The sequence below is a fragment of the Ostrea edulis genome, chromosome 3 (assembly GCF_947568905.1).
Source record: "Ostrea edulis chromosome 3, xbOstEdul1.1, whole genome shotgun sequence".
NCBI classification, from domain to species: Eukaryota; Metazoa; Mollusca; class Bivalvia; order Ostreida; family Ostreidae; genus Ostrea; species Ostrea edulis.
Genome location: NC_079166.1, coordinates 14,313,279 through 14,333,805, shown reverse-complemented (window position 1 = coordinate 14,333,805; position 20,527 = coordinate 14,313,279). Strand labels below are relative to the sequence as shown.

Here is a 20,527-nt window from a genome sequence, read left to right as displayed (position 1 = left end):
TATAACGACCATAACATTTGCGAAATGCTGACTCTAAATGAGACTGTTGAAACTCCTATTACATCAATTTATTTGTCAGTAACCTTCAATCAATGAAGGGATAGATGTACACACCATGGATATCAATTGTTTTTCTCATATAACCATACTTTTTTCTTTCAGATATTGTAAATCTAGATGTATTGATAGAACATGCGCCGATTATTGAAGGATACGAGCACGGCTCCGTTAGGTGTTCCTTCAATTTTACACAGGATTTCTTGATTGGAACAGTCAACTTTACTTGGTATAAGTATGGAGTAAAACTGCAAAACTCGTCTATTTTGTCGATTTCCTCAAATTGTGAATCCATGTATTGTTATTCAGCTATAGATTTTCTTCAAATCAGCATTCTTGTGGAAGGCAAGTATCTACATTAAGATTATTTTATCTATTCCCGAAAATATACAAAGTAGTCCCAATAAATCATAGAGTGATAAAAACAACTAGAACAACGGCTCATATTTCACGAATTTATTGCTTTATCATTTCTAAATATTGTGATGTCTGTATCATATATAATTCACCTATTTACCTGCATAAAAATATTTTAAATACTGTATAGAGGATTTCTATACCTAGGTAATGTTTGATATGCAGTGTGAGACGTAAAACAGTGTGTCTGTAAAATCCAGAACCTGATAAGTTTGCATCTTAAAAGTAATTTGTAATCTTTATTTGCATAACCAGAATTCATAACTTTGTTTTGTATGGCAAATCATGTCATTTTATATTAGTTCAAAATATTTAGCGAGCGTTTGGATAATACGGGAAAGAAACTATAAAAACGTAAAATGACGACATTCAACGAAAGTACTGCGTATGAGAAACAAACATCAATATTCGCCAAACTGTTTTCATACTGACACCTTCAAGAGACATACATATAACCCGGCGACAAAGAACATAGCCAAAATTCAGTCTAGGTCTAATGTTCATTCATTGCAATTAGAAACTCAGATTTACAACGTCTGAAGAACGACCTTATCCCACCTACCCAATACCCATACGGCGCATTCCTGTTAATCTTTTTAAATTATTTATTTTGAGGAGATATTATCAAATATGTTATATTTGTTCTCTACACACAATGCAAATCGTTTGCATAAAAATAACAATTTTTCAAACTTCCCAATGTGTACATAAATAATAGAATATATAGAACGTCGTAATCAATGACGTTGTAGCAGTGTAAGAAAGAAAAAAAATCTCATGTGGCTTTCAAACATGGGCAACTATTTCTCTTACACTAGGGATTAAGTGAAAAATAATTGTTCTACAACTTAGAACAATAATTATGTTATGATCAGATAAGGAATTTAAAATCCTCATTTTCAAGTAACATTTGGAAGAACTCTCAATTTGTTTAGACATAAAATTAGAGCATTTCAAGGATATTGTTTTTTTATCGAGATAAGAGGTACATGTATCTGTAAACAATATATTTAGAGCACTTGCAGTGTATGGATGAGTTCTAGTTTTGATAGTCTGATCGATAATTACTTCGTTCTCTTTTGTTAAGGACTATATACTTGTAACGTGGAAGCAGACGTTCCTGGAATATATTATAACGGAACAGCAGAAATGAATATAGAATTGAAACAGATGCCTGTTCTGGTGATGCGGCCTATCAGCACAGTTGTAGCGGAGACCGAATCAGTTGATATCAACTGCCACATCAGAAATGTGGAGGAAGCATATTTTGATTCAAATGACACCATGCTAAAGTTGTGCTTTGCCAACGGGACGGAAATACATAGGTTTACCGGAGACATGTACAATCAGTCTTATCGATTTGATGGACGTTTCAGCGAGAATTTTACGTGTGGGCTCGGAAACTGTACTCAATTTGGGGTATCCTCCAGAATTACTGTGACGGGAAAAGGTAAAGAGCGATCACATATGAATTCAGTACTGTTAAACAATAAAATAAAGATTGATTAATGAAAAATGGTGTTTTATCAGGCAATAAACAGTTTGATAAACAAATATATATTATTTATGTATGGAGGATTTTTATTTTTTCCATACTGTTTTTTTTTTTACAACTTTCACATAATTATTGAAATTGACCTGAATTCTGTAATGCCATCTTTATATTTGCTACTCAAAACTTCATAATAATGGGAACCAGATTATGCAATACGGTACTCTAAATAATGCATTTCATGATTTGCAGAGACCACGTTATGCCCTTCAGTCAATATATGGCCCAGTACACTTTCAGAACACGACGCCACGGCCCCTTGTCCTTCCGGATATACAGGTATTGTCTTTTTTATCGTAAACATTCTGATGAAGTGTGCAGTAAGACAAAAATAGTCATGGAAATAAGACATTGGGTAAATCTCTCTGATTGATTATGTATTTATTCAAACATTCTAGAAATTGAAATGCATAGTCACAGTTGTCCTAATTATTTTTCTTGCATTCATAATTATAGTTTGGTTGTCATTACATGTTTTGAAATATATCAAAATCATCAAATCATTATAGAATTGTGATGAAGAATTTGACAGTTTACAAAGGTTAATTTAGGCCTGTAAAGGCGTTCTATGGGATACATACGGTAATCACTTTGAGTGTATATAACAGCATGACCAGGATTACCCAGATGTAAAGTCCCAACGAATAGTCGTCAGTTAGTTAAGTACACCGCAATGTAAACATCCATTATGACAATTGATTTAGGCAACACGCTCGACACCCTGTTTACAGGTATTTCAAATGAACTGCAAACCCATGATATTTGGAATAATCTCTGCCATTGGAACACGTGGATTCAAATTGGTAAATTATGCCGATCAGTTATCAGGATGCGCAATTTTTAGTAGCTATTCGAGTAAAAAAGAATTAGTCGAGCGTCGATGGTATCGAAGAATTGTCGAATATTCGTTGACATCCCTAGAATTAAGGTTTAGAATCTGGGTGAGGTTTTTTGGTTTTTGGTTGATATGAAAACGTGGTAATAGTTTTAAAGGGAAATGTTACACCAGAGAAATTTTATGTAGATGAAAAGATAATATGTACACCAATATTTTGAAATTCAAAATTTGAAAATACCTTATTATGATGTTAAAAAAAATAATGCAGTTAAATCGGAAAGGAGTTTGCTGATACTGACTTTTGTTCATCCACGTTTTAAAAGGAAGTCAATCATTATGACGATGTAGAATAGTTCCTAAAGGTTTAAGGTTTGCGGTAGATTTAGATTCATCGTCATAATAGCTGACTTCCTTTTAAAACATTCCTTTTTGAATGAGTAGAATTTCCTTTGCCGGTCCCCGGAAGTTTACACAATGCGCAAGCCGCGCGACCCATATCCTGGTTGCTATGCAAAAGTAAACATTTCCACACCATTTCATTTTCGGCGACTTGCAATAAAACAGGTCGGTGCTAGTAACATCTGTAAAAGATAGAGCTAGTTTTCTTGATTTTTGAAGGATTAGGACTGGATTTGAAACTTGTATTTTCGTGTCCGTTTCAAAACGAGAAATGGATTGGCGGATTATTTTAGAAATACTTTCCTCACACAATATTGTGCAAAGTAATGTTATATCATACTGTGTTCCGTGTGCTGGCAAAGCTTTTTAAGTGCCCTCCAAGTTGACTCTGTCGTATTTGTGTGGGCACTGGAGTTCGGAGATCTACAAAACTAACCCTATGGCTCACAGTTAAACGATTGAATCCTTCTTCACTGAGGGAGCTATATACGCTCTTCAACAAACGCTTATAATAATGGTGCCCGGCTTTACATGTGTCTCTTAATTATAGTCACCGAGGTATCCGCAGTGCTGTCCGCCACACTGACAAAAACAGCATATTGAATATCAATGCCTCCAAATACCAACACTCCGTCCACAAGTCTTCCTTTGTGATATGTCTATTCCCCCAATTTCGATTCATCAATTTTAACAGTCCCCCAATGTGTTATTGCCGTATTTTTCCAAATAAACTTCACACACTTTTCGTCCAAAATTATACCAATCCGTTATTAGTTATTTTTTAAAGAAATATCCAGTTCATGAATGACAAAATCTTGAGCACACTTATAAACACAAAAACTGTGCTAAAAATGACTTTTTCCAATGTTAAATTGTGATTTTCAAACCAGGATGACTTTTTAATCGATAATTTCTTGATACATTTTTGTTGTTACAGCTCCAAACGTGGCTGCTGTAAGATGAGTCCTTTTGCAATCCAAATACTTCAAAACCACAAGATTTACAGATTCAGAATAAGACCAATTATGCTCTCCAAAGAATCACATATTTTCACAAGGTCTTCAATGGCATATTTGTGTACATTGAGGTTACACATGTCAAATTATTAAAGTCGTTAATGTAGAATTGGCTTGTGTGAAATCAATAACGGATAAAATTTTGAAAAATCATGTAAATATCATTGATTATTTATCACTTTTAAAATTCCACTTTATAACATGACATAATGTCAAAGAATTCAAATTCTGAGCAAAAAAACAAAAAACAAAAAACAAAAAAAACAAAAAACAAAACCGTGGAAAACCACTTATTTTTTAAATTTGCCAATCGCTAAAACGATGGCATATTATAAAGAAGGCGCATTCGAAGTACTGCTTTGCGCGTTTTATTGGGACCAGCAAAGTGGAATATTTCCCTATTTACCTTATCCACCCACCTGCGTTTGATTTCATCAGTTATTATATGTATTGTGATTTAGTGTTTTATGTATAGATATACGAATTATGAGATAAGACGAGAGAAGACCCTTAATGTCTTCCAACCATTGATTGGCCTATTCATTTAACGCGGAAAATATAACACTGTTGATGTAAACAGTGCATCGGGACTTCATATTTAGCCTTGGTGTGTTTTCTTACATACCAATCTGTTATCGTATGCGGTGACTTGTCTGTATGAACATATACTATTCTGTACTAGTTACCTCCAGGCCTCCATAACTACAGATAAACATACACACAATAGCAGTTCAAGTTGATGACAGCAGACACTATCAGGTTTCCGTCAGTCACGGAAAGAGATGAATAATAAAAAAAATGAATGATTATATTTAGAGAAAGATAAACGAATGATACGTTGTTTGAATACACACATAGATCAACATGGCATAACTATTCACTTGTTGGTATAATTTATTTTATGACCCTTAAGGTAAGATAGTATGTATTTGGGGATGACTTGGCGAAATATTTGTGTATTATGACGTCATATCCTATTTCGAAGCGCGATATATTCGGTAGAAGAGCTAACGTAATAGTAAGTCTTGCAGTATACCATCCTACCATCCGTTATTCGATGTTTTGTTGACAAAGCAGGGGAAACTTACATAATCCACCACGTGTCCTTAAAACGAATTTAGATTAGCAAAACATGATAGTTCCGCAATAACGCTGACATTTTCCCCAGATAACTTCGGGTAATCTTTTATCAAATGAAAAAAGGGCAAATCACGTGACACACAAGAGTAATCATTGCTTCGATCTTGTCTAGTGGCTTTGCTAGCAATTAACATATCTGGTATTTCTTAGATTAACCAAACATCTATTAGTATTATAGGTGACTAACACATTCTTCGTTATTAGCAATGACCTTTCTTTGGTGAAGGTGCCCTGTTGACAAGGCTTCTTAATTATAGGTACACAAAAAAGAACATGTGGCAAAGACGGTAAATGGGGGGAAATAAATGCAGATACGTGTAAGCAAGAGAAGTTAGAGAAGTTAGAAAATGTAAGAGTTAAATCATCTATAATGATAAGGGATATTCGCATCCACTTTTAAAGCTACATGAAATAGTGGTAATGTAAAGAAAAAATCCAGTACCCTTAATGTGATTACTTTTGGTACTGTATACAACTGAATTTATAAACTTTATCTGAAACCATCTTGAAGTAAATACAATGGATTCTGTTCATTAAACTAAAGTTTGTTTCTGCAAATGTTTAAGGCTTTGAACATTTCGCCAAACATCTCCGAATCTATGGTCGAATCATCTCTATCAACTATATCTGATATCGTCAATCAAACGTCCTCGCCTGGGGAAAAGGGCATGGCAAGTGTGGATATCGTACAGAGCGTTAATCTTATAGCCAAGATATCACAGAAAAACATCACATTTACAGATCAGAAGGCTGCTGAGAAAACAGCAGAGGTAAGACATTTGGCGTACATATTCTTATCACATACGTCGTTGATTTTATTTTTGTGGAAAGTCTGGCTGTACGCAGTGTTTATCATAAAATTTATGCACCGTTACATGGTTTCTATATATTCAAGCTTTGCATACCTAAAACTTTAGAATGTGTATTTTTACAGACATTCATGGGTGTTGTCAGTAATCTACTGGGCACAGGAAAAGATCACGTGACAACTAAGAACAAGACACAAGGGAAAGAAGTAACACTGTTCAAGCAAAATTAAATATTAGTCCAAAATTAATACAAAAATCATACACATACATGTGATACTGCAATTTACTCTTCGTACAGTGTAATAGTTTGATAATTTACTTAAATGTCTGAAATTATTTTAAGGTTACGGGTCAAATATTATCGTCTGTGGACGGATTTGCAAAGTCGGTAACGAAAGCTCTTACAGTGAATCAGAGCGTAACAGTGAAGAGGGACAATCTTTGTAAGGCATGATACTGGTAATAGTGCTTCTTTGTTACAATAGTAAATGACAGATAGAGGATAATTAAACAAGTAAACTTATTTTATTTGTCAGTGTTGAACATCGAACGGATTCCAAAACAGAAAATAGTATTTCCGAAAGAAACAGAAAATGCAGTTGACGATGGTACAAAGTTCACGTTACCAGAAGATGCACTGGGAGACATAACAGGTGTTACTTTTTACTATAATCTCATTAGAGAGAAAGTAGTAATTCTGAATTCTTACTTTCAAAATGATTGGAAATAATTGAGTGTGGAATTAATTAATGGAATGCTTGCTTATTGAACTGTTACTGGTAAATAGGCAAGGCGTTTTCCAGCTATTTTAAATTATCATTATCTTTACCTTTTAATGCTTTGTTAAAAACGTTAGCCCCTGTGCTTTTGAAGACAACCGCGCAGAATGCTACAACTAAGTATTTACTGGTTCAATGCTCATTCCATTGGTGCAAACATATTACACATCTGTTTCTGAACCCTATGCAGTTGAAAAAGTTCCTGTCAATTCAAATTTTGAAAGGGTTTTGACAGGGATTGTATTTTGTGGCGGAAGGATTGGTCAATCAAAAAGTTCTAAATGTGCGTGATATTACATTTCCTGTTTCATTCAACATATCATCTATCTTTTTACTTCAATATGTTTATTTCAGTTTTATAATATGATACAAATAGTTGAGACTTGGAACTAGTTCAAATAATGTAATTTATCAATTTGGTTGACATATTTTTCCAAATAGAACATTGATTCTTTAAAAAAAACACCTTTAAATTCATTAATATCAAGTGCAAACCCCTTTAATACACATTCGAAGTACACTTATAAGTTTTGTTGAATGTAATCTAAATTAGAAAGAATTATCTGTTCACTGCTTTGAAGGAGAAACTTAACACGTACTGTGCGACCACATATGCCAGAAGTGGTGTAAATCAAATGTGGATTCTAAAATATTCTACAGAACTTTTAGTAAACTTGAAATCGAAAAATTTTCTCAAATCAACAACATCAAAACATTTGACTTTTCAACACTCTACACGACCATTCCCCACGATAAATTAAAGACTAAACTTTTTTAAATCATAGACTTTGGCTTCTTCAACAAAAATGGAAAATGCAAATATTGCTATCTATTGATCAGTCATCCAAAGAATTACTTTGTTAAACGTCACTCTGTTACACGCACAGGCAATCTGAAGTTGAAATAAAAAATATGCTGGAGTTTCTCATTGTCAATATCTTCGTTGTCGTTGGTGATCAGGTCTTCCAACAGTCTGTTGGAATTCTCATGGGCACCATAGGTACTCTTCTGTTAGCTGCCATGTTTTTAAATTTCTATGAAGCAGAATGTATTCAAAAACTTCGACGTGAGAAGAAACAATTTCTTGTTGTGGCCTTCAATTCGACATTTAGATATATCGACGACGACGTCGACACCATTCTCTATATTCATATGAAACATAATTTATTCAAAATCGTCTACGTGAGAAGAGAAAATATCTTGTTGTCACCTTCAATTCGACATTTACACATATTGACGAAGTTTTGTCTATTAACAATAATAACTTTCATTCATATTTAGATTCGATAAATCCCCGTGAACTCGAAATAAAAGACTCCACTGAGCCGTCCACTCCGGCTTCATACTTAGATATTTTATTGAAAGTAGATATTAACGGCAAACTAACAACTCCATTTTATGACAAATGGGATGATTTCAGCTTCTCCACCGTCAACATATAGTGTTTATGTAAGCGAGCAGTTTTGATTCGGCTTGATGGTGTTTATTTTTATAGCAATGACCTATAAGCAAAATAAATAACAATTGTATTAGACAAAAAGGACAAGTTCATAATTTAGATAAACTGTTGACAATAAGTTACCAATAATACAGCTTACATTTATAATAGAAAATATGTTTTGTAAGAAATGGACCTCTGAACTTACAAACAAATTCTGAATATATACTAAGACAACTTTAACTGCAAAAATACAATAAAGCATAAGCGTTGCAATTAAGAATAAGAGTCATTTACAAAAATATTGTAGTAAGGTAAGACCTAAGTAAATATGATTCTTACGTACCACAAGATGCACCTGATTGAAGCTGGACAGCTAGATTTTCGAAGTAAAATGTACACTGCTCTGATTTACTCAGTTTGAACGGTAACTTATAGCTAAAGGTGAATCATGACTATTGGGTAATACTTAATGACGAATGAAATTTAGCGTTACGAAACTATTAACTCAATCCAATGCGCATAAGAAAAACAACTCAATCCGATGCACAGTAGAAGTCCCACTCAATCCGAAATTTACTATACTTTTCAAAAATGTAGTCAAACGAAAAATGAATAAATACATAAGAAATCAATAAGAATAGATTTGTACTACCGAATTTATATCTCTCAACTGATTCGATAACCAAGAGCTTGTTCTGCTATGTTCAGTTTTAAATCGAAGCAGGTTACTGACAAACAAGGTTATGATGATGGGGTACAACAATCTCATTTAAAGTCAGCATTTCGCAAACTCTATGGCTGTTATTACAATCTAGTTTGCTAATACAAACTATCATTGGGTAAAATACTGTCTGACGTGTTTCATACCGATTGTTAGACCGTTCCTAGCACACTGATGTGTGACTACGGATAACTCCGTTTACCTGATCAAGATATAGGATTCACCGCGGGTGTGACCGGTCGACAGGGTTGCTTACTCCTCCTAGGCACCTGGTATATCCAGGGATCCGTGTTGGCCCAACTATCTATTTTGTATTGTTTATAAGAGTTATGAGATTAATCAATGCTCATTATCTTCATCTTTTATCTAAGCTATGATAGATCTAATACTGCATGAAGAGGTGTAAACAATCTCAGAATTCCTATATTGTATATAAAACCAGGTGTTGGTTCCCCACTATCGTTTCAGATGTTGCATTTACAGCTGTAAAATATGATAATTTTGGATCGGAGCTTGATACGGCAGGAAGTAGTAGGTAAGGTTTCAAGATTTATGTGTTTTGTTGAATTTTGATGTGGCATAATTTAATAACAATTGTTTTCAAATGCGTTCCAATTCACCCCAAAATACTTGTATAAAATGTACGTAAATGTATCATTCAATAAAAAGCACTAGCCATTAGGTGTGGAAGCCTATAAATTATTCAGTTAATATGATAGCCCTTGTTTATATTATCATCTCTAGAATATAAAATTTGGTATCATTTTCTAAGCATGATAAAAATCAGAATTGAAATGTCGGGCGTGTAAACTGGGAACATATGTGAACTTGTGAGTCTCCATTATCTGTTGAACAAAATGCAGATTTTTCTTGGACCATAAAGTCATTCAAATATCTAGCCCCGAAAGTATCAATGGAGCATTTCAAGGGGTTGGGAGAAGTATGGAAGGTGAATATAACGTACAGTGATAAATCCCATAACTCCTATAAGCAATACAACATGGATAGTTGGTCACGGATCTCTGGATACACCAGAGGTGGGATCGAGTGCCTAGGAGGGGAAACATTCTCTATCAACCGGTCACACCCACCGTGAGCTCTGTATCTTAAACGGAGTCATCCGTAGTCAAAATCAGTGTGCCAAGAGCAGCTGCATAACAATATACTGAATCCCAAACTCTCCACATGGGAAGCCGTGGTGACATGTACTATTTTTTGCATTCTATTTGTATCAAAAGAACATGTCAAATGTTTATACGAAATGTAGTGAATCACAGACCCATGATTTGGGTAGACTTGAAAGGTAATTGGGTTTTATTTTGTATTGTAAGTGATAACAACATCAGTTGACAGGATATAACTTTAAAAAAAAAATTGTATCATCACATTCCTTTGTCTGAATTTCTAAGTTTGTATGCAATGTAATTTTCCTTTATCCTCATTCTTATCAATTTCTTTCCATAGGAATTCATCACTAGGCTCTAGCGTTTTATCACTAACTCTGGAAAATGTGAAAGAAATTATGAAAAATATCTCACTCACTTTCGAGCAAAATTCCAGAAATGTAAGTTAATTTTACCAAATAAAATTCCAGATCCTCGCCACTATTGTCCAAATGATTATATATATATATATATATATATATAGATAGATAGATAGATAGATAGATAGATTGAGAGTATCACAATTACTTACAGGCATCAGTAAATACCACGTCAGAGTGTGTCTTCCTAAATAAACCAGAACAGTAAGTTATACATATTTTCCTAAAGTATTATATACTTGATAATGTTTTGTCATGTGATATGGATATCCACTCAACGAAATGCATTGCTATAACGTCTGAAACATAAAGTAATATACTCAAATAAGTTTGATATAAACCATTATCATCACCATGCCATCTTTTTCTAGTGCTCAAATATGTACTAAATTTTTCGATTTTTTTATACCAATCTATTGGGCTACAACGACTCACCAACCTTTCAACTGATAAATCGAAAAAATACTCACGTCTCATTGTTGTTTTATACAGCTCTTGGAACAATACCGGATGCAGTGTTCTTCATTCCAACAGTTCATATACGACTTGTACGTGTAGCCATCTGACCAGCTTTGCTATATTGATGAGTGTAGACTTTGGTGAAGATAATAAGGTACACTGCATGAATACTGGTAAAAATAACAATACGAAAATTAAAGAAGAAGGTCATGGAAACATCTATTAATTTCCGGTGTCCAGGATCTGTAAATTCCTACTATTTATTTTTGTATTGAAAGCGATAATTTAGCTCTAACTCCACACAGAGTGAATTCTCTTGGACTACTTTCCCTTACGAATAATACTATTGGCGTTGTAGCGTAACGGATTATTCTGAGGTGACTGGAAAATTTAGCTTTGTATAGTTTTATTCCATGTAATCAGAGTTTGTCGTATTTACATTCTCGTTGTTGTACGGTTTATTTTGTTCATTTTCTACATTCAAACCTAGTCTCGCTTTTCCCAGAGTCTCACTCTCGAGACTTTGTACATGCGAGAGTCTGATATTTTGATTTTGAGACCAATAGACCAAAACAATTACAACTGATAAGGATATTTGCGTGTTTTTCTTTGTTCGTTGCAAAGCAAACAGATATATTTTATTGAATGTTGACTTTTAGTGTTAAAAACGGAAGGTCTTTCACTTGAAAATTTAAATTTTGCCGTTGTAAACAAATTCTGATAGTTGCTTCGAACTTTAGTTCCTTCACGTTACTCTATCACCCAATCAGAAACAGTACCGATTTCTCGGTAAGCCTCGATTTGAAACCATCAAACAAAAAAGGAATCTTACCAGACTCTACCTTGTGCAGTCTCGAGAGCGAGAGTGTGTGGGAAAGCAAGACTACATTCATACCGTATCTTAAAAATTGAAATAGCTATTATCATCAAGTTAAATACATTCTATATGTGAATATTCTGAAACTACTTAATACAATTTTATATGATCTAAAGTGTGTACAATACCCTTAACTTGCCAGGACTACGATGAATGACTAATGTAGGAAAAGACAAGCTTCTAAATGGTGTGCTTGTTATAGGTAACAGGGGATGCTTACTCCAGTAGTCGCGGCCGAGTTTGTATCAATAAATATTCTTGTTATATATTCTTAAACTGTACCTCAATGCTTAAAAAGTTTTAAAGAACTATACAAATTGATCTGTTTCGAAATTTTGCACAATGTTCCCAACAGTTATGATGTCACAACCTACCATAACGTAGCTGAGTCATCTTGTCAGTGATATCATATCAAGCAAAAAAAATCCAAACTACTTTTACATGATATGTATGAGTCAATGTTTTGTCTATCCTTAGTGTGGGGATTCTGAATAAGAGATTATCTAAAATGATATCATGCACGACAAATCCCCATGATATATTCTTTGATTTTTTTTTTCTAGACACCACCACCGGATGATGAAAGGCTGACTATGATTTCTAATATCGGATGCAGTTGCTCCATCGTTGGCTCGTTGGCAACGATTTTTATTTACCTTTATTTTTGGAGGTTAATATCTAGTTAGATTTTTGCTGATTGATAAAATAATTATTTTTCGAAATTGAGTTGCAATTATTGCTATTTTCCTATAATCTAAGATTTGGTGTAATCACTATTACAGTGATATGATTATATGAGGACTTTTCATTTCTGTTGCAGATATATGAAATCACGGCGTTCCGTCTTGATTATCAACCTTTGTCTGGCTATGTTTATCGCTTACATGTTGTTTCTGTCAGCAAAGGACAGAACCGAAAACCATGTATGTATCTAGAAATCCACACAAGTATTCACACATTACTCACATGTTTCAGTTGTTTCAACAATTTCGTATAAAGACGATCTTTTCGCAAATTATATGGGAATTTTATAGGTCATGAAGTCGAATGTTGTGTGGCGTATTTCATGAAAATATTGTTAGCTCTTTTTTTTGCACAATGATGTCGGCTAAAGAATACTCCATTTACTTAATCAAGATATAGCCAAGTTGATGGTATGACTGGTCAACAGGGGCTGCTTACTGCTTTTAGACACCTGACCCCAACTCTTGAATTTCTAGTGATATATATTTTGCTTATGCTTGATTAAGGAAACGGAGTAATCTGTTTTCAAAATCAGTATGTAAAGAAAAGTCTAACAATTGATATGAAACACATCAGACAGCATTCGACTTATTTATGAGTAGCTAGTCCGAAATACATTACGTGTTCCTGGCTTTTTTATGATTTTGATATTTACCGTACCAGGAAAACGTCAGAACCGGTGCCATTACGTAAACTTGAAATTCGCCGCCTCCAGATAGAGGCGGCATTCTCGGGCTGATTTTAAATACTTTGGAGTCGAATTCAATGTTAAACTCATAATTAATCAATAAAACAATGGTTCTTGTGCTTGCTAATATCGATTAAAAGAAAACATCACTCCAGAATTCGATAACAGAAGCACACAATTGTAGTCAATCGAATTTTCGCTGTCATTTGAGCGAACGAGTCACGTGACTAAAAACAAAGCTTGACGGTTTGTAAAAATGTTTTCATGAGGCTATTTATGTGATGAAAGAATCCAAAAAATCGATATTAGTAAGTACAAAAGCATGGTTTTATTGAATAATCATGAGTTTAACATTGAATTTTGCTCGCAAGTATTTAAAATTTCCAGTTTACGTAATGGCGCCGGTTCTGACGTTTTGCTAGCATGGTAAATATCAAAATCATAAAAAAAAAGCCTGGAAAACATAAGATATTTCGGACTACTGAGTAGCATATCTTAGTTTAATAAATAATCACACGCTTGACATACTATTGCGTATCGAATCAGTGGGGAGACATAAACACCATATGCTGGTGATTGCTAATTATTGCTAGATGGAAATGGGAGGTTGACGATGGAGAAGCTGAAGTTACCCCGTGTGTCATAAAGTTCTGCCGTTTATTATACATGTATTTATAAAATATCTGAATATATGAAGCATATTTGGGATATTCTCTTTGGCGTCTTTGTTGATCTTAGAATCGTCTTTCAATTGTTCGTAGTATATGTACTCCTCTTACTTACGTGTATTTGACCTAGAAATGAAAATGTACACATACATACTCTATAATATTTCAGATTGGATGTGTCGTTATTGCTGCCCTTCTGCACTACTTCTTCCTGGCTATGTTTTGCATCATGTTGGCGCTTGGGATCGACCTTACAGTAGCTGTACTTGATGTGTTCAATTCCAGATCAAGTTCTGCCTTTCTACTGCTATTAGGCTGGGGTGAAGTATTTGTTTTAAAAGAACCATGTGTAATAACGGCTTCTTTCGTCCCATATAAAACGTATAGTTTTAAAATTCAAAGACAAAGTAAATGTTTCATGTCACGAAACAAAACTTACCCAGTGTGTTTTTACATAATTTCTATCTGATATTTATAGTGTTTTGCGATAGATTTGTGATATAATTATAAAGGAGTACCAATGGTTGTGCTTGATATTTTCAAACGAAAACTTCAAGAAAATAACCATTTTGTATCAAAATACCGAATAAAGCAGATTATAATGAAAGGTGAAGATAACGAATAGTGATCGATCACATAACCTCTATAAGCAATGCAAAATAGAAATTTGGGCAAACACGGACCCCTGGACACACCAAAGGTGGAGCCAGGTTCCTAGGAGGAGTAAGCATCCCCTGTCGACCGGTCAACCCCGACGTGAACCCTGTATCTTGATCAGGTAAACTGAGTTATCCGTAGTCAAAATCAGTGTTCCAAGAACGACCTAACAATCGGTATGAAACATGTCAGTCAGTATTTGACCCAACGATAGGCTGTATGGTCAAACTACATTACTGTGTGTTGTATTTCCCGCTCTACGTCATTTCAATCAAATTGAAATAGAACTGTATTGTATCAGGATTATTGCACAACATACACTTAAGTATAGGTTAAGATAAACCTTATCATATATATATATATATATATTATTTGTCGAAATGCGCATCTGGTGCATCATAATTGGTACCGTATAAGTTTTACACACACACACACACACACACACACACATACACACACACACACACACACACACATATATATATATATATATATATATATATATGGATTGATTGAATATTGTTTAATGTCCCTATCGACAATATTTCACTAATGTAGAGACATCGCCACTGGTGGTGAAGGGCTGCAAAACTTTAAGCCTATGCTCGGTGCTTATAGCGATTGAGCAGGGGGGATCTTTACAGTGCTACATCTGCTGTGACACGGGACCTCGGTTTTTGCGGTCTCGTTCAAAGGACCGCCCCGTATAGTTCCCTCTTACGACAAGCAAGGGGGTACGGAGGACATATTCTAACCCAGATCCCCACAGGACTTATCTTTTGAAGGAAAATCAATCATAATTCATAATTTGCAAATAAATCATTATAATGCTTTTACATTTTGAAGATCTTTTACACTGTATTTATGGTTACATATTAGTTGTGGTGATATCCATTCTGATTTGTGAGTGACATAGAAAACAAGAAAATCTTAAACATTTTTAACACACTGATTATTTCCAATTCTGATTGACAACAGGTCTACCAGCTGTTATTGTGGCAATAACCTTGGGGGTAACAGAAACACGTGGATTTGGAAATAAGAAAGTGTGAGTATTGCATGTTTTCACGTATGGATAAGATGGATTGATTGAATAGTGTTTTAAGGAACGGATTATGAATGTAAGCGATCGTTTGATGGTGTAAATGAACATATACATGTTCGATAAATAAATGTGGTCACTAATGATTTATATATTAAAACCAAACTACTGGATGTGATAAATTCACTGTTTTCTTATTAGTTGCTGGCTCGCGAGGACAACACGATACGGATTCATTGTTCCAGCACTGGTTATTATTCTGGTAAATACTACTGCTACTTCAGAAAACCGAGTTATGTAATTTGCTGTAGTAATTTATGTAATGTAAGTCATTATCTATATAGAAAAATAAGCTTTAAGGCGTGAAAAGCAGTATTTATTTTAATGTCTGAACCAACGACTGAAACAGTTTAAAATTTCCTGATGATTGTCTCTCTATGTCTATATGCTTGTCTGTCTAATATAAACATTGTTACATCTTCATTGTTTTTATCTCTCGAATTACTGAGCGAAAGAGAGTCAATCAGTCAATCGTAGCGCAATGTAATGTTGAATTATATATGATATGCAAGGTGAAGATAACGAACAGTGATCAATCTCATAACTCCTACAAGCAATACAAAATAGATAGTTGGGCAAACACGGACCCCTAGACACACCAGAGGTGGGATCAGGTGCCTAGGAGGAGTAAGCATCCCCTGTTGACCGGTCACACCCGCCGTGAGCCCCATATCCTTATCAGGTAAACGGAGTTATCCACAGTCAAAATCAGTGTGCCAAGAACGGATTAACATATTTTTAAAACAATCTTATTCACATGGAAGGTCATTCCCACTTCCAGTGGAGATATTCGTATTTCAAAAGTGGAAACATGATACGATCTGAAACATCTTCTCAAGAAGTGAGCTGGAAAACGTGACGTGTGAAAGCATGATTCCGATATTGTTGTAGCATGAATTGATAAGAAATTGTTTGCTTTTCTCGTTTTTTGTCCATTTCATTTTATTTCTATCACACCGTTACAAACCTTTCTTCCAGATAAATTTTGCCATTCTTGCTGTGGCAATGAGAGCTTTGTTCTCTTCATCATTTATGATAAAGAAATCAATCAGAGATAAAGCGAGGTAAGTGATGGTCAGTATTGGGAAACCTTGAATGTGTGGAATCGCCTCTGATACAATTCCATGTGATACAATTCCATGTGATACAATTTCATGTGATACAATATTGATGTAATAATCATACATGTTTATTTGAAGTTTGCAATATGTGTCAAGAAAGGTTAAGATAACGAACAGTGATCAATCTCATAACTCCTATAAGGAATGTAAAACAAAGAGTTGGGCAAACACGGACCCCTAGACACACCAGAGGTGGGATCAGGTGCCTGGGAGGAGTAAGCATTCCTGCCTACCGGTCACACCTTCCTATCATACACATATAATCTATGAATTAGTTATGATATCAAAGCAGAGGGGTCAGTTTTATGTTGCATTCAATCATACGAATTTATTTTGCAGATTAGGCCCATATATGATATTATTGATAAGTACACACCAATTAAGGGTGCACCTGTTGATTAGAATATATTTCAGTATTGTAACGGAATAGTATTGATATTACAGGAGCGGAATACGAGGAACATGTGCGTTATTACCTGTCCTTGGATTAACCTGGGTATTCGGAATTCTCTACATCGATGAAAATACGATTATTTTCGGGTATCTGTTTGCTGTATTTAATTCATTACAGGTAGGTCATACCTTATAAGGTTTCCAGATTTCGAACATTTATGTGACGCAGTTTTCAACGTTTGATGGGTTATGTCCATGGATATCAACAAATGTAAACAGATAAGACCATCCTAAATAGCAATGACTCTCTACGCAAACGTAATATGAATTTTGAAGAAATCGTGACATTGAGCAACACGGTCATGTATAACATAAGTGATTAAGTACGTATTGTTTTATATTTTAATAGGGACTGTTCATTTTCCTATTCCATGTCCTGTTAAACAATCAGGTAGGATTCATATTTGATACAAACATACACTGTATATCAATACGCACATGCGTACACCATAAAGAAATAAAAAACTATCGCTCCTTTACACATGTTTAAAAATGGCCGTGGGTTGTGAATATATGCATTGGAAGTGAATGATGTTCTCTCTTGGAACTTCAAACACATCAATCTTCGAAGATGAAATATGTGAACATATTAATATCATTAGATAAAGATTTTAGGAAGCATTTGTTCATTGCATTACAAAAATCCACGGTATACATGTGTAATGATCAGTTATCAATTATGCAATTAAAAACTCTATCAAATTTTGCACTGATTATTGAATATCTTGGGATGTACTTGGAATGTTTGGATGAAATTTTATATATATAATATATAAATAATACGGTATAGATTGTCATTATTTCACTACTTTTCAATCACCGAAATTGGATATCCTGTACCGATTATTACACGTCTTTTTTATTATACACAACAGGGGTACCTTGATATTTGGAGGGTCCATGGTTTGTACCAGTAGACAAGGTAGTTTGTATTTTACTGGTATATTATGTTGTAGGTTCGAAAAGCAATATCAAGAAAAATACAGAAATATGAATCAAGATCACTAACAACAAAATCATCGAAATATAAGTCAGTAAGTATCTAGGCCGACAAAAGATAGGTGATAAAGAAGGAAAAAGCAAGATACATTTAGCAATGAAATGTAAATGATTACTAGCATTGTTGATTTGTGTTTCCTTGAAACCAATTATATATATTTATAGGTTATAGACTTTGTATGGGAAAATATGACGACCGAGTTTTTTGGCGAGTAGACGGACCGAGCTTGTGTCTATAAACTTTTTATTATATACTTTCAATTTCATTTAGAAACTAACAATAATTTTATCTTTAACAATAACTTTATTAGTTTAACTGAGTAAAAGATGAAAAACACGAAAAATTTCAATATTAACGGCGTAGAAATTTGATTGTGACGTAATGTTTGCGGGCCGGGATGTTTCCGGGCATATATCGTGTGATATATGCCCACAAACTTTTAAAGAAAAAAGAAAAGATGAACTATATATATATAAACACTTAAGTAAACACAAGAACACGCGGAATGAACCACTTACCTTAATCGCTCTACTGTTGCTCTTTTCAATTCAGGAATCCAAATCAAATTCTAAAGATCTGCACAGTGAAGATGAGGTTAAAGGTAATTAAGGGAAAATTTATATTCCTTTTGTTTTGCTGTTCCTGCTATCCATCAGCTAAATATGTGTGTGTTGCAAATAATTGGAATTTTTATCAAATTACAGAGTCCCAAAACAACTCCGGTGTGTTTCTTCTTCCAAGAATTAATGTGTCGGTGAGTACAAGAAGAAGATCTTCTAATTAAGTAAGAAAGTCGATTTTAGTTTTGGAATGGTGTACGTATGTGTATTAATATTTCTGTTTACATTTTCACAGAATCCAGTTCGCCGAACAACATACACATCATTTTAACTTCTCAATGGCTATGTTCTTCATTTGTTGTCAATTTCCTGAATGATACATTCATCTTTTTTGTTGTGATATGAACTACTTGTAAGCAGATTTTATAAAGATAAAATTGCTTAGTGGACGATGCGTGTATTTGCATGAATGTCGAATACTGTTCGTATACTATAAGTCTGAACCCTCAGCTATTCTACATGTCTGTTTTACGTCCATGTTGTAATTCCTTATCAGATGTTTTGTTTATATGGACACCTCTGATGCACATAACAACTAAATCAAGTACCATATTTGGTTTTTAATTATTCAATTATTTATCTACTTTCTATAGCATGTTTTGTTGCATTTTGTATTTAGAAAAATATCACACATATACTTTTGCATAATACTGTTGTCTTATTAAAACATTGTATAAATTAATAGAATCACTCACATTTCAATGCGAATTGAAAATTTATTTCATCATGTTTCCGCAATTCTAGCGTTAAGAAGGGAGCATTTTACTGACTATATAATTGTGATTATGTCATTTGTAAACAAAATCATGAAAAGGCGATTTCCATAGGCATAACAATTATGAAGTCCTACATGTACTGTCAATTTAAATGTGCAGGATATTTTAGTTACGATTTACAGTGCAGTACAAATATGTATTATATACGTTTATTATTGTATTATACATTCAGTTTGATTAATGCACTTGTAGTGACCTTGTACTTAGATGAAGACTTGCATAGGCTCTGATCGCTGCCAAATTTGATTATGTCTCTCATAATGTAATCTATTTAAACTAAATTCGTGTTGAAAATTACGTCTTTGTAATCATTTTGCCATAGTGGAATGGTATGAGGCCTGTTATTAATTCAATTAGTATATCGTCCACGTCAAATGACATTCGTTTGATGATACATGTATCATTCCACTACCAATGCACAGTACATATTCAAATGACAATGATATCACTGTTGTCTGACAACATAAATGCTGCAACAGCTCTGGGGTAAATAGTTACAATAAACAATGCCATGATAAAATAAATAAATAAAATAAATTTTTATTTAGTATATACATACATACAAACATACATACATAAATACCAAGGATAACCCATGAAAGCTCGAAAGCTTATTTCCAATGGGGTCCTTTCGATGCACGGATGTTTGC

The 20,527-nt window shown here is 34.0% G+C and overlaps 1 protein-coding gene across 1 annotated transcript; it reads left to right on the top strand.

The window, feature by feature from the left end:
- The first annotated feature begins 1,480 nt into the window (after nt 1-1,480).
- On the top strand, nt 1,481-20,174 carry LOC130053254 (adhesion G protein-coupled receptor L3-like). The gene is made up of 23 exons (XM_056160154.1): nt 1,481-1,924; nt 2,219-2,305; nt 5,677-5,768; nt 5,986-6,189; nt 6,354-6,434; nt 6,572-6,671; nt 6,765-6,881; nt 9,638-9,704; nt 10,634-10,733; nt 10,867-10,916; nt 11,205-11,325; nt 12,612-12,718; nt 12,869-12,971; nt 14,318-14,468; nt 15,784-15,853; nt 16,049-16,109; nt 16,886-16,971; nt 17,473-17,599; nt 17,831-17,872; nt 18,438-18,515; nt 19,034-19,082; nt 19,186-19,235; nt 19,337-20,174. Exons 1-23 carry the CDS (start codon nt 1,624-1,626, stop codon nt 19,370-19,372), a joined length of 2,280 nt encoding a protein of 759 aa, XP_056016129.1. The 5' UTR covers nt 1,481-1,623; the 3' UTR covers nt 19,373-20,174.
- The last annotated feature ends 353 nt before the right edge of the window (nt 20,175-20,527 follow it).